Source organism: Diorhabda carinulata, chromosome 1 (genome assembly GCF_026250575.1).
Source record: "Diorhabda carinulata isolate Delta chromosome 1, icDioCari1.1, whole genome shotgun sequence".
In the NCBI taxonomy this organism is placed as follows: Eukaryota; Metazoa; Arthropoda; class Insecta; order Coleoptera; family Chrysomelidae; genus Diorhabda; species Diorhabda carinulata.
In genome coordinates this window covers 28,510,814-28,526,036 of record NC_079460.1, presented here as the reverse complement: position 1 = coordinate 28,526,036, position 15,223 = coordinate 28,510,814, and the positions used below count along the sequence as shown (strand labels likewise).

At 31.2% G+C, this 15,223-nt stretch overlaps 1 protein-coding gene across 3 annotated transcripts in view; it reads left to right on the top strand.

Annotated features, from left to right (window-relative positions):
- LOC130898096 (histone-lysine N-methyltransferase, H3 lysine-79 specific-like) overlaps positions 1-15,223 on the top strand; it is a 69,322-nt gene that overhangs the window by 37,540 nt on the left and 16,559 nt on the right. For 2 of the 3 annotated variants that reach the window (XR_009059849.1, XM_057807177.1), the window contains exons 4-8: positions 270-1,013; positions 2,058-2,285; positions 2,371-4,099; positions 7,136-7,434; positions 8,974-9,397. Coding sequence is in view for 2 of the 3 variants with exons in the window: in XM_057807177.1 (XP_057663160.1) it covers positions 270-1,013; positions 2,058-2,285; positions 2,371-4,099; positions 7,136-7,434; positions 8,974-9,397 (3,424 nt within the window). In the remaining variant the exon portion in view is untranslated. The remainder of the gene's footprint in view (positions 1-269; positions 1,014-2,057; positions 2,286-2,370; positions 4,100-7,135; positions 7,435-8,973; positions 9,398-15,223) is intronic. The other variant, XM_057807249.1, reaches the window with a different exon arrangement.

The following is a 15,223-nucleotide window of genomic DNA, read 5'->3' as shown; positions in this document are numbered from 1 at the left end:
AGATAGGCTCGATACTTCTGGAACACACTTCATTGTTCCAGCTTCAGCCACTACTTTTCACCAATAAAAACTGAAAATAATGCTGTTCATTTATAAATAATAAATACCACAATAGTGACAATAATAACTAAAACAGTGATCCTAGCGCCCAATTTTGAGTTTATCAATATTTTCTGCTTTCCGATTGAATATAATATAGAAACCTACGTAGACATGTATTTGTAGTTGTTGTACTAGCAAACTTAAGATAGGTATACCGTTTTTCCTAGGAGAAAGGTACATCATTGTCAGCTCATCGCACTGCTAACTATCCATCCAGAGGTTTATTGCGACATATCCTTCAACAAACCTACAATGCTGCAGTGACAGATCCAGAGAAGTTGAACCAGTATGAACCATTTTCCCCAGAAGTCTATGGCGAAACGTCGTATGACCTCGTATGTCAGATGATAGATCAGATTGAAATTACGTCAGATGATGTATTCATTGATCTCGGCTCTGGGGTCGGACAAGTTGTCCTCCAGATGGCAGCGGCTACACCGTGCAAAAGCTGTCTGGGAATCGAACGAGCAGAAGTGCCTAGTCGTTATGCCGAGAGTATGAATAGGAATTTTCGTACTTGGATGCAGTGGTATGGAAAAAAGTATGGAGAATACAAACTTCTTAAAGGAGATTTCTTGACAGAAGAACACAGAGAAAAAATTAATCAAGCAACTATTGTTTTTGTTAACAATTTTGCGTTTGGTCCAGCTGTGGATCATCAACTGAAGGAGAGGTTTGCTGATTTGAAAGACGGCGCAAAAATTGTTTCTTCTAAAAGTTTTTGTCCTCTAAATTTTCGAATAACGGACAGAAATTTGAGTGATATTGGAACCATTATGCACGTATCTGAAATGTCGCCACTAAGAGGATCAGTATCGTGGACAGGAAAACCTGTTTCTTATTATTTGCACATCATAGATCGTACCAAATTGGAGAGATACTTTCAGAGACTGAAGAAACCACAACTGAAGGTAAGTTTATTCAATAAATTTCCTCTGGGAAGCTTTCAAATTTAAATTTTTTATGTTTTATATTTCACATTTTTAAATTTTATAATCTTAAAATTTTCATTTCATCAATGTTCAAAAATATAAATTTTGGATAAAATTATAGTTACATATCTTTCATAATAAAATATTATTAGTGTTATTACTAATGTAAAAAATCATCACTTTTTTTTCATGACAACAGATAACATTGAATGTTTCTGCATTGAAATTAAAAAAAAAATACTTTTAATAATCAAAACAATCTAGGTAGTAAAATGATGTTTAATAATAAACGAGCTAAAAGAAATAATGAAAATAATATTGAAAGAATCACAAAATACAAAAAGGGAATCAAAACTTGCCATCGCAGATACCGAAGCACTCAATTTAGGTTAGAAATACTTAAATTAGTGTAAAATAAAATCACCAATTCATAGAACATTTGGAACAAGATAAAAAATTACCCGCTCGTAGTTTCTTCAACTATGTATGTAATTATTTTATGATTGATTCATAAACACTTTTTTTGCTATTTTCAAAGTTTTTGTATCACGGATCCGTCGTTTTTCCTTTCATTATCTTTGTAACTACAAATTTTTTTCTGACTTTCTCGCAACCCTTACTCCTGAATATTTAAACTGGTTTATTTTTCCCGACGTGGAATTTTCGTGTGCAGTATCAAATTTATTATTATTATTTTTGCCTATAACTTTGATTGTTTTATGATAAATTTCCTCTTTCTCTGTTTATTTTGAGTTGATGTTACAGCTCATTTTACTGATCTAAAAACATTTACTAACAGTACTGTCAGTTTCTATTTATGCGATGAGTTATAACGAAATTGATGATTCACTACAGTTTGGTGACTGAATAACAAACTTGGGAGAGGTCCAAAACTTATAGTCGAAATAGTTCGTCGACTATATTATTTAGATATTATCTTTTATTATATATTTTTCTTCGGCAACTTAATCAAATTCTTATTCACTACTATAATATTTTTTCTACCTAAAAATTTACTTTTAGAACGGCGAAGATGATAATTCAAATTCGAATTCAACTACCATCAGTAACAGGGGAGCAAGAGATAGAGCAAAAAGAGATTTATCCAAACAACTGATGGATTCGTCTTCAGATTCAGATTTCGACGATCCTGATAGTAGTTTTGGACCAACAACACGAAAAGCTTGGTCTGACTATTGTTCCGTTAAAGGCAAAAGCAGTCAGTCTGAAGATGAAACTTCATCAGCAAAGGTATGCAGTAAAAGATATTGCTCTTAATAATATGTTTATTATATTTCAATCTTAAGTTCGCTATTGATTTAGTGTATATTTTTAGAATAAACGTCAGCCAAAGAAGTTAAGACGAAAGGTAAATAGAGGCCCTAAATCTGCCATTCAACAGCAGCAAGATAAAACTAACCAAAAAATAGGGGCGAAACCTCGTAGAGGTCGTGTGAAGAAAGCTAAAACTAAAAAACAGATAAAAATAAATGGATTAGATCTTTTACACAATGAAACTCTGTTAAGTACTTCACCACAAGCTGCAGGAAAGAAACCTCCTCCAGCACCTGGCTGCGTTGACCAAAAACTGACCACATTAAGTTCAGATCTAATAGTGCACAATGAATTGGATATTCCTGAACAACCCGCAGAAACTCCTTATGGTTTGCAGGTTCTTCTGGATATGTTCAAAGGTCAGTATATGCAAATGCTACATCAAATGAAAAATCCGAATTACAAAGTGATGATAGATTCACAAATTGAAGACGAAAAGGAGAGAAATAGAAAGTTGAAAAGTCGTGCTGCACAATTGGAAAAACAAATTAAAGTTCTCATTGATGATAGTGTGGCACTACTAAAAGCTAGGATGTGCGAATTGGGCATTAATGCTACTTCTCCTGTTGATCTCTTAGCTAAAGCAAAGGAAATTGTTTGTCGTCATAAGGAACTTCAGGCGAAAGCTAGCAAACTACAAGGACAGGTAGCTAATTTGGAGGCAGAAAGAGATCATTTGGTACTTCAAAGGCAAGCAGAAGTTTGTGAAAAATATGTTGGGTCAGTAGCTTCAGATCTTTCCCCTAGTGTTGCCCAAGATTATATATTGAGAGAGATATCTTCAACTTTAGCACATAGAAAGAAGCTTCAAAATGAGGTATCCAAATTAGAAGGAGATATCATTACTTTACAAAAAAGTGAAGAAAGGAAACAAGCACAGGTGCTAGCTGCCAGACAACAACAGCAGCCAGTGAAGGTCTCTAGAAAATCCCGGGAGTATAGAGCTCGTTCTCAAGATTGGCCCGACGTACCAGACATAGCAAAAATAGAGGAACAAAATCCTGAAATTTTAGCACAGAAAATTCTTGAAACGGGGAGGAAAATAGAGGCTAGTAAAATGTCTGCTATTAACAATAAAGTGCCTCAAATACTTAGCAACTCCTCCAAATCTTTGCAAAGCACATATAACCATCAAAATCACCAAAAATCATTAGTACGTAATAATATGCCTGCTCCTATGCCTATGACAAAACGGCAGAAAACTACTCACAGTTATCCAACAGGAAATATATCCAACGTTCAAATCAACAACAATATTGTGAAGGGACAGGAACCACCTCGATTAACAAATTTTGAAGATCGATTGAAAAGTATAATCACTTCAGTATTAAATGAGGATGTTCAAAATAGACCTAAACCAAGCCAAGCACCCGTTCTTCAGTACAATACTCAAGTGAATCACGAGAGACATTTAAATTCAGATAGACATTTGAATCAAGATAGGCATATATCACATGACCGACATTTAAATCCTGAAAGGCATTTGAATACCGAGAGACAGATAAACTCTGAAAGACACATCAACTCAGATAGACATCTGCATTCAGACAGGCATTCGAATTCTGATAGGCTTTTAAATGTTGATCGAAGTTTAAATCCTGAGCAACCAGATTACACCCAAGTCTCTCCCGCTAAATTGGCGCTTCGTAGACATCTTTCTCAAGAGAAATTAGCACATCAACAATTGCCCTATACCCCTACAGATGGTATATTGGCGACAAGAACAATTGGTAAGTTCTATCTTTACTTATAATACTGTTGAACTCTTCATTCTATATCATTCTGATTTTTGTGTTTTACAAATTCTTTAACAAACTATAATCTATCGAATGCTCTTAAACATTTTTCTCAATCTTTTCTGTCTCATCTGCATTCATCTCTTTTTCCACTTATTCATCCCTCAGAAATCTATGTAGTTATGCCTTAAACATTTCTATTGGTTGATGTATTGATTAATTGAAATATTTCAATTTTTCAATATAATATTTCTATCACACATCATTTTGAATATTGAATTTTGAATCCCATGAATTTCAAATTTATACAAGAATTGTAACAATTTAAAGCCATCGCAAATCTTAATTAATTATTTCCAAGATGATGAAGTATTCGAGAGCTCGGAAAACATATTAAAGTTAGTCCACTTTAGTGTTTCCTTGTCACGTTCCCAAAAAAAGTAAAAAAACACTTTATGCTCATGCTGCATACATTATTTTTTCTACAGCCCTATACAAAAAAATAAAATTCAAATAGAAATTTGGAATATTTTAATTGAGCTCTTATGGTAAATTACAGTAACGATATTAAGAAAATCTAACGCTAAATGATATATTTTTGTTTAAATTCGCAATGTGAATATTGAAAACGCAATTGCTGGTTGGTGAATTTTTGATCCAGTCACGTTTGTGTCTGTTTTATTACCAGATGAAGCATCTTTTAAGAGGTGGATATTCGTAACAGTTAAATTGGTCTCTTGATTCTCATATGATGTTGAAGGTTAGCTTAAAAAACTCCTGTTCTTAGTTCGTGAATCACAATTTATTTTTGTCTTATGTGAATTGTTCACATAGACTACAAAAAGCGTTAGACTCTATTCGGCATGACTTAATGTTTGACATCCTAAAGGATGTTGATATTGATAGTAAAGACATTAGGATTATACAAAAGCTGTATGCAGATCAAACAGCGGAACTTATAATTAGCGGCTTTCTAAATATGGAACACCTTCAGATACTTAGAGGAGTCCGTCAGGGAAGCATACTCTCACCCATGCTATTTAACATATGTAGAATGAATTTTTCAGCCGGCAATAAAATACCATCAAAAAGGCATTTTAGTAAATGGAACTCTCATAAATAATATTAGGTATGTCTATGATACTGCGATATTAGCCGACAACGTAGAAGACCTTCAAGAACTAGTCAATTCTATCAACGAAATTGGAACCAAATACGAACTCACAATAAACGCGCATAAAACCAAACTAATGGTCATACGCAGACAACAACACGGAGAAGCTCAATTACTTGTCAATCGTAATAACATGGAGAGAGTAAATAAATTTAAATACCTTAGATGTATGTTAAATGAAAAATGGAATTGCGACGAGAAAGTTAAAACTCGGATAGCAATTGCAAAATCAGCTTTTACAATGTTTAATAAGTTCCTAATCCACCGAGAAGTTTCTCTAAGCCTTAGATTGAAGGTGATAAAATGTTATATTTGGCCAGCCCTTTTGTATGGTGTGGAGACGTGGTCCCTGAAAGTGAGATTCTTAAACAGAATAGAAGCAATGGCAATGTGGCTGTTGCGCAGACTTCTATGGATACCATGGACCAAGCACATGACGAATGAAGAAGTATTGAGGAGAGCAGATGACATGACATGAGATTACCTACACGCTGCAACGTGTATGGTAATTGAAGAAGCTCACATACCCTTCGGCAACAGCAGTGGATTTCCATGCGATGCCGAAGTACGTCGAAACGTATGACCTGTATATTCTTCTGGATAGGGTAAACTCAAATATTGCGCAATTAACTATGGAATTTTTGAAAAAGTGTTTATACCAACAACACATCACATTTCTATATGATAGGAAGTAGTGGTTGCTGGTTGTGTTTTTTTTGTTTCAGATTAGTATCTTTTTTATATAATTTTATTAAATTCATATTTGAACTGGTTTCTCCAATAACTAAAACGCTGACTTGTATGCGATTTTGAATCTGGAATCTTGATGAGTATAAACCCCCTTATATTCATCAATTTCTATTTTATACAACTCTTCTCCTCGACAACCTCCAGCTATTTCCAGTATTAATGTAACCTACGAATTAATAAATCAAGTCACAAAAAACTAATTAAATTTTTAAAACTTTAACTGTAAACATTAAATTTTTGTCGTTTTGAGCATTCAATAAAAACTTGTTCATTTCTTTTCTTGAGAATGGAATAGATTTTTTAGGTTTGTACCCAATCGATTTTTGTTCCAGAAATACTATCAATTTGGCATATTTACTGAAATTTACATTATTATTTATAATTAAGGTAGCTCTTAGTTTAGAATAGCTGGACCATAGTGTAAAGAACTAGAAGTTTTTAGACCTTCCTTCAAAATAAGCTAATAACACAAGTTATATAAAGCTGTTAATATTATTCTGGTTCCGCTATTTCATAAAAGTGTTATTTTTTTAGAGAGGTTTCTTCGGAGTTTTCGGACAACAAATTTAATGTTGCCACATTTGCCTTTTCTATCATTTTTTCAGGAGTATATATTTCTTCAGCCCCCATCTTAACAATAATAATAATAATAGAAAGCCACCACTAAATTAAGACTAATCAAAATACTGATTAAAATCGAATCATCTCATGTGCTGTCATGTCAAAATCAAAGGCGACTCGATATTTTTTACAATAAAAGTGTGGACGAATTGCACTAAACTGTGTTAGCTTAAGGAAAGCGTTAAATAAAGTTAACGGTACGACACTTTTTAAAGCTATTTTACTATTTTTCCCTGTAACCATAAACAACCGCTTTAAGCGCTACAAACTGATTAAATACAAGGTACTTCAAAGATAGGGCGTAGAAAAAAAATGATAAACGTGTTTTGTCAAAATAATCTCATTAATTTGGTAAATTCAATTTTCGAATTTAGCTGATGTGATTTCTAGAAATGAATGACTGTGTCTAACTATTCCTATACACAAACATTAACATTTATAAGAATGTTTTGGATTAATTATTTTAACAGTAATATATATTGCAGGGGACTTAATGTCGGGTGAAATTGAACGAACACTTGAAATATCCAATCAATCAATAATAAATGCAGCAGTTGATATGAGTGATATCCAAGGTACTGCTACATTGTCATCTAGATCAGTTGTTAATGCAAATTTGCCTCCCCGTCCAGAAAGAGTGAACGTTAAAGTGCCTAACTCAGAACCACCCCCTACACCTAAAGATCCTGAACCAGTTACAAGACAACAAGTGTATAGTCCCATTTCCCGACCGTCTTCCACTGAAGGACTTGAAGGATTGGCCTACATGCATTCCCATTCTAAAGTAAGTTTATTTTTAATTAAATCACGTTCCTACTTAACTTAGTAGTAACATACAATTAAAAAAATCTAATACTCAAATTACTGGGGAGGTTGGAATGATGTGATTAACAAAAACTTGTGTATTGTTGAAATTAATATCTTTCTTTGAACATTGTTTTGTTTCTACTAACAAGTTAATGTACTTATTTAAAATCATTACAAGTGCAATTATAATTGCATCTTAGTAATCTTGGAGAAAAATTATTAGATTATTTTTGCTATTAGTCTGAAAGCTTTTAAAAAATTAATTTTCAATAGGAACGAAATACATTGTTTAGTGAAAGAAGAAAATGTATGACACCTGTATGGCAAAAATATAGGTGCACTAATCCTTATCAAATAATGTACATTGAGAAACTACTCTTTTTAGAAAAAGGTACATTGTTCAAAACACTTTGAATAAGCTCAAATTCATCTTCATGCATGTAACAATTTCTGGGAAATTGATTACAGAATAACATGACTTATTTAGAATTTCAACCAAATTTCAATACAAATGCTTCAAAAGCTGTCAAGAAAATATATTGGTTAAACTGTTGAAAACTGCAATAATCATTCTAATACAGAAACAGGGAATAAATCAAAATGAAGTGATATTCTAGCGTCTCTATTCTTGGAAATACCATCCTGGAATCTACAAAATTGGAGAAATCGTACTATTGGAGTACTTCAGTATCTTATTTCTTTTCAAAAGGTCAATGGGACAAATTGGTTGATAGGAAGAAATCTGACTTCACTCTTGCAAATAAATTCTTACTCCATAAAACTATCATCAAACCCACTTGGCTGAACGGTATAGAAATATAGAGATTTTCATGCAACTTGGTGTGGATCAAACCAAAAACTGAACTGACATTATGATACTGAACACACTATTTACACTTCCAGTTTACCCTAGTCTCTGAAGACGATAACTTGGTTATCGAAACGCGCGTCAGACAGTGTAGTTATGTGTGTTGGTGTAGTGGTAGTATAAACAGTGTGTTCACTTTGAATATCACCAAAGGTTCCAAAGTTACTTGATATTAGGATACCCTTTGTGATCAAAATTCGAAATACAAAACACCACAGTAGAAAGAAAATCATTCAAATGTCCTATACAATCAGTACTTGAGCCAGGACTACAAAAGACTACTAAAAGTGGCCAGCAGACTTGGCGGATGACTCTCATCGAAAATAATCAACTCAAAACGAGTGAAAATTTGGGACAATTCATCAATGGAATCTTATCATGCCAATGCAAGGCAGCAACACTCAAGCAATGAGATTAGCTCATAGAATATTATAATTCTGGTTGCTCATTGTACTGATTAAAGAAAAAATTCTTTAAATCCCAATTACTGCACCATGTAAGCTTTAGTTGCAAAAAAGTTTAGGTGAGCTTAATACAGGATGTTGACATCAATATTTCTACATTTCATCTAAAACAAGTTGAAATTTATTTATATTGAAAATAACGATTTGTTTGCTGCTTTTTAAATAATTTTTGTTTTCTTTTTAGTATGTAAACCCGCCCCAACCTAGTCCGAGGCAACAATATTCCCCTCGAACAACAGTTTTATACCCTACACAACCTCGAACAAATTCGGTTAACTCTACGTATTCGAATGACATGTATACACCTCTTCCACGCGCTGATATCAAACCTTATCACGAATCCTACTTTAATGACATCAAATCACCGGCCCGTGTAGAGCCCGAGTCTAGAAATGGATTTGTGGCAGAGGGCTTAGCTGCTACCTTGCAGTCAAGAGCACTTGGAGCTTCTATAAAGGAAGAAGTTGATATGTATGAGAGAAGACAAACTTTCGGTCAACAGGGATTGATGACGAACGCCACTGTGTACATAGAACAAACTAATAATGTCAAAACAGAAAACAGCGAAGGTGCATTTAAGCGAGAATCGCCTATTGTTCAAGGAGGAGGTAAGATAGAATTTTATTATTCTTTGCACGTTTTGTTTTTTATTTAAATTTTTAACAAAAAGTTGGACCTTCATGACAGTAAATACGAGTAATTTTGGTGGAAGGGAGTCACCTGTAAATAGTTACATTACTTGAAGAAACAAACTTAATGAAATTCATGTTGTAATGTGATGTTTTTTTAATGTTGTTTATTTAATTCATATTCATTAGACTCGACTTCTACACTTTTTCTAGATTCTGTTTTAACTACATTAATTATTATTGGGTCATTTGACAATATAAATTGTTGGATCAGTTAGAGGTTGTCATTTTCTATCTGACTGGGTATATTAAATCAGCGCTAAAGATTTTGGGTCAAGTATAAACTTAGTTCTGTTGGAACATATTATAACTTGAGAAAAATTAGTATTTCTTTTGAGTTACTGTAGAATTAACAATGACATTGTTTTGCCTTTTCTTTGTTCCACATATAATAATCAAAACTATTTTAATTCAATGCCATCTTTCTTTAACATAATCTACATTACACATTTAAAAGTTTTCCATTCAATGATGTTGTATTTTCTATAGAATTTTAAAAAATTATAATAGCTTGTTTTAATACTACTCTGAATCATTGTCCCCTTGAGTTAGTTGATAGTGAAGATGTAGGCGTTTATATTTTATTTTAATTTCTTTTTGCTTTTCGAAAAAAAGCCAAACCGACGTAACGCTGTTAAATAATAATTGAAATTTCAAAAATAACTTGAGTGAGTATTTCCTAGGGCGTTCACAATAACGGGAAAAATTGAGTCGAATGAATACTCCTTTAGAGCGACTTAAAAGGGAAAAGAGTCATAGCAGTTGCTTGCATAGAGTAAACATGATCGGAAAATCGCACATATAGGGAAAGTGTTAACGACTGTTTTTGGGTAATTTTGTTCATAACTTATATGTAAAGTCATAACTGGTGACTAATAACTGACAATATGGAAACAGAAATTGCAATAAACGACATCTTATCAAAAACAAACAGCTTTTATATCAGGACAACGCGCTTATTTATACTTCAGTTACCACCACAGTTAAAATTCACTATTTGCACATTGAATTGGTTGACTTTGTATTATATTCTCTAAATCTGGATCCTAGTGATGTTTTTCTAACAATTTGTCTTGGACGACAAATGCTTTCATGGAACTATGTGATAACACAAGTAAATGTCTATTTTGTGGAGAAAGACGAAATGTCGATAAATGAATCTAAAATATTAAGAAAAAAAACTTTATATATTTTTTGGTAGGTAACTGTTTAGGTAATCCTTGTATTAGTAGTTCGTTCTCATTCTTTGCTGATTTGAATATTTCAAGTGATACATCCATAGGAGCTTGAGACAATGCTTAGTGTATTAGTACAAGAAAACAGAAAACACTTTGATTCAAAGTTTTAATAGTAAGCTCTAAAAATCTTCCTCATTCTGTAAGACGTTCATTTGGTTTATTTTTATATAATCTTTTTAAATTTGAACTGATAATTGATTAAAAAAAAATAATAAATATGACCTAATACATTGCAAAATTTCATTAAATTCGTTTCTTCTCGATTGAGTCTTCATACTTTAATTGGCTTTTCAATTTGTTAACAATACTTATTGTAAGAGTCCTGAAATTAAGGCTTCCCAAAGATTTGTTCCTATTCATTGATGATTTGTTTGTGTTCACATTGTTCAAATTTTATCCCAGCATCAAGAACTTTTATACAGAGTAGATGTAATTTTAAATATCCTATTATTGATAATGCAATAATTTGCTTTACAATAACAGCATATTATACTTTTATTCACATCTAACATTTTTTTCCATAGCTCTAATAATATATTTTCAGTTAATTTTTATGAATATTAAGTCAGTTATGTTTGAATATGGTTTTTTGCTTTACAATGCTGTATATTGATTATGAGATTGCAGCTTTTAGTTGTATACATTTTATTCTTACACTCGTTATTATACAAATTTTTATATGGACATTTTACAAATTGCCAGAATATATTTGAAAATGCACCAACAAATAATTGTAACTAGCAATTTGGATTTATATTGAATGAATTCTGAAACATGAAACATCTTTTGATAAGTTGAAATGATTGATCTGTCATGCATGTTTCTTAATTGTATTTTTCTTATCACTCGTTGTATATTTATGTATATATTTCCAGTATGTTTCTATATTTCTTTGGCAAACAAGTGGTATGCTGCATCCTCGAATACATTGAATTTGTTTGTATTTTCTCAACAGATAAGCAGTTTATTCTGTGATAATATGTATATATTGAGGTTTATTTTGCTGCCTCGCAGAACTTCCATTCTAATTTTCCTACTATTCCAATTTTTTTTTATATATCCTAATATACAGAATCATATTAGATCACTATTTAGTTTGATGATCTGATGAAGTTTTGCAGGTAGTTTTGTGATTCTTTCTACTTTCATATTTCTTGGACAAAAATACAAAATGGCTCTAGTTCGTGTAAGGGTTTTTTGGTTTCCTTTGAAGCAAGTTCATTGGCTATTAGATTTCTATTTATATCAATGTTTCTAAATAATTGTTTCAACTTTCCTAAGCAAATCATTATAAAACTCTACATTTGAACTACTTAACTATCAAATATAATTTTGCCTATATTCAAATAGCTTTGATTTTTGTTTGTAAAATGGTTTTAATTGTGCATAATCTGTCTCAACTATTGAATTTCATCACATATATACTTACTTTTGTGCCGTCCTTTGAGCCCATTAATAAACTATTTTTGATAGTATTCCTATTTAACCCAGATATAGTGTCTTTGTCTCATTTCTCCCAAACATCAGTTCTGTGCTTATAGATCTATTTTGATATTAGCTTTTCTTACATTCCTCACTTTTATATATGGCACGTTCAGATTTTCTGTTGTTCAAATAGTGCATATTTGCCATTTCGTTACAGGATTCTAACCAGTTTTTATAAATTTGAAATACATTTTTATGTTGTGAGTCCATATTATGATGCATCTGTTATTAAACATGAAATGACTTATATATCTTCGTAGATGATCGGAAACTCAGTTTGTACTATTCCTGTTAGAATTCGTTTTGGATTAATAGACTGTTTAGTTAAGTTAAAAGCTATTATTTAAATTAAGTTTAGTTCGAATTTGAATTAATTTTTTTTCTTATGCGACCCCTACTTAAATTATTTTTTTTTATAATTCAGAAAAAATAATGTTGAAAAAACTAAGGTTCCTACCCTAAAAAATATTGAGTACGTTATAACTTTGACATTTAATTATTTTAACTTATATTAAAATACGCGAAATAAAATTGAATGACGTGTTTTTGCTTTTTTTTTCAAATATTAATATTGTATGTTTTATGAATTTTGTGCTTTACATTAGTATAACCTTATTTAACTGTTCATTGGATAGAAAAAAATTTAGCTAAATTCAAATATTTTAATACATTAGTTATTTGTGCATGCTTTAGATCATAAATTATGTGTATTAATCCTATTATTTGACATAGAGTCAAACTATTGCTATTTTTGTTGCTGAAATATAGGCTTTTAACAGCTTTTAACTCCCGTCTATTGGATACATATGAAAAATCATACAAAATATTGTAATATTTTATCCTCTTACTGCCAAATGATATATTCATCTCATGGATTTGTATACCCGAAATTACATATTTGTAGTTTATAACACTATATATTTATAAAAACTGTGTTTCAAATCGTTATCATGATTGTAAATTTGAACTTCTAATAAATCACTTTCAATGTGTTTTCAGTTACTCTAGAATTTTGATGAGAACAAAACAGTTTTATTTGTAATTAAATTATTATGTAAATAATATATGGTGGTCATAGGATCTTCATAGAAAAATCTTCAGTAGTATTTGTTGTTAGCTTTCTCTGTAGTGTTTTCATAATATTCATTCAAATAACATAAAAAATTCAATTGAAGTATCACATTGAAACTGCTATTTTATTTTGCTTCTTGATCGTTTCTCGGACAATTCATTTAAGTATTTTAGTGCAGTTTATCTTTTTTTCTTATTCTATATTTCCAATTTTCATTACAAGACATTTGGGAGCTCATTTTCTTATTCTTTATTACAATTATCGTTTTAACTCTAATCTTCCAAGTATTGTTGAAATGTATAATTCATGATTGAATGTTAAAGTTGGCGTTGTTTTAAATACTTGACAATAGTTTCCATTATATAAAAAGCACTTTTGAATCCTTGTAACTTGATAATATTGGTCTCTACTCTAACTTTTGGTGTGTAATTTCTTATCCCTTATTATGTGGTAGAAAATAGACAAATGTTTACTAATAAATGTAATAGTAATACAACTATATGTTAGTTAAAAAAATTGAAAGATATTGAAAAATAGTTTACTGAGAAACATTGTAGGAGCAAACATTTAATCAAATAATTGAACAAATATGTTACCAGGTGATGTTAGATTAGTTACCCATCAATTAATTGCAGATTCTACCCCAGACCGAGATTTTCACATTTCTACCGTCGCGTCGGTACAAATTTCAATTTTAAAACTCAACCTACAGAAACCTATTACTTTAGTTTCGTGCTTTAATTCTTCCAAGATATTTCATATTTGTGTCTGTAGTTTTTCTAGATTTATTGACCTTTATTCAGTTGTTTTATAATAGATTCTAGGTATTTCATAATTGTTATTGAACACTTATTCACAATTCACAGTAAATTTTAATACCAATACGTTTCTTTTTTTAAATGGAAAAAAAATTACAAAACGACAAGGTCACAAAGCTGTCAATTACGCTTTTTATAAGTATTCATTGTAGATAATTATATAAGGGGAATTAATCATTTTTAAAGTTCAAAAAATATAAATAAACGGAACAACCCGTCAGCTGATCCCATTTTCCCACTTATATACGTTGGCGAAAAAGATCATATCACATGTCTACGACCTGATTACTTCAATAAGTTTCCGAATTATAGTGAACGTGATCCATATTACTTACGACCATTCGGATCAACATCGTGTAAACCAGGTCATAAGTTGAGAGATGAATTTGAAATAATGACGTTGTGTATGAAATCCAAATTAGAGATTAAAATCACGATCATCAAAAAAATAAGTACACAAATATTTGTTCGAAATTTTTGATTTGGATAGTATTACCGGCAGAGCTTGAAATTTTTTCGCCTGAGCTACAGATGAAAATAGTGGTGTAAAATGTAAGAGGTCTGATCCGCAGTAGAAAATTAAATGTTATTCTGATTGTCCAGGAAGCTATAAATCCAAAAATTTAATAATTACTAGTGTAGGTATACACAAGGTGGCTTAGCTTTATGTATATCAATTTCTAGATCTGATAGTATGCCCAAAAAAATAAGGGTATTCTTCATCTAGTTTCGTCTAAAAACTGAATAATACGGGAGATACAACCTTCCAAAAAGACGAATTACTTTTTTTGTCATTTCTCTGCCTGAAGGTTTCGATTACCAAGTTCATATTTTGGCAATGATAATAATACATTAGGATAATTAATTTATCTAATTCCGCTATCAAATGTGATACTTTAAGTCACTCCTTGACATTAGGAAACGTCACATTTTTCATAACCTTCATATATCAGTTGATGAAAAATAGTTTGTAAAAACTTCTCAGTTAAAAGTTTCAAAGAATAATTAATTACTGTAAAAACTGACAATTAACTAATTATTTTAATTCAATAGTATTTTAAGATTTATAAACATTGAAAATAATAATATTACAGTTATTTAAAGTATGTCAAATTTCTGGGTGAATATTATC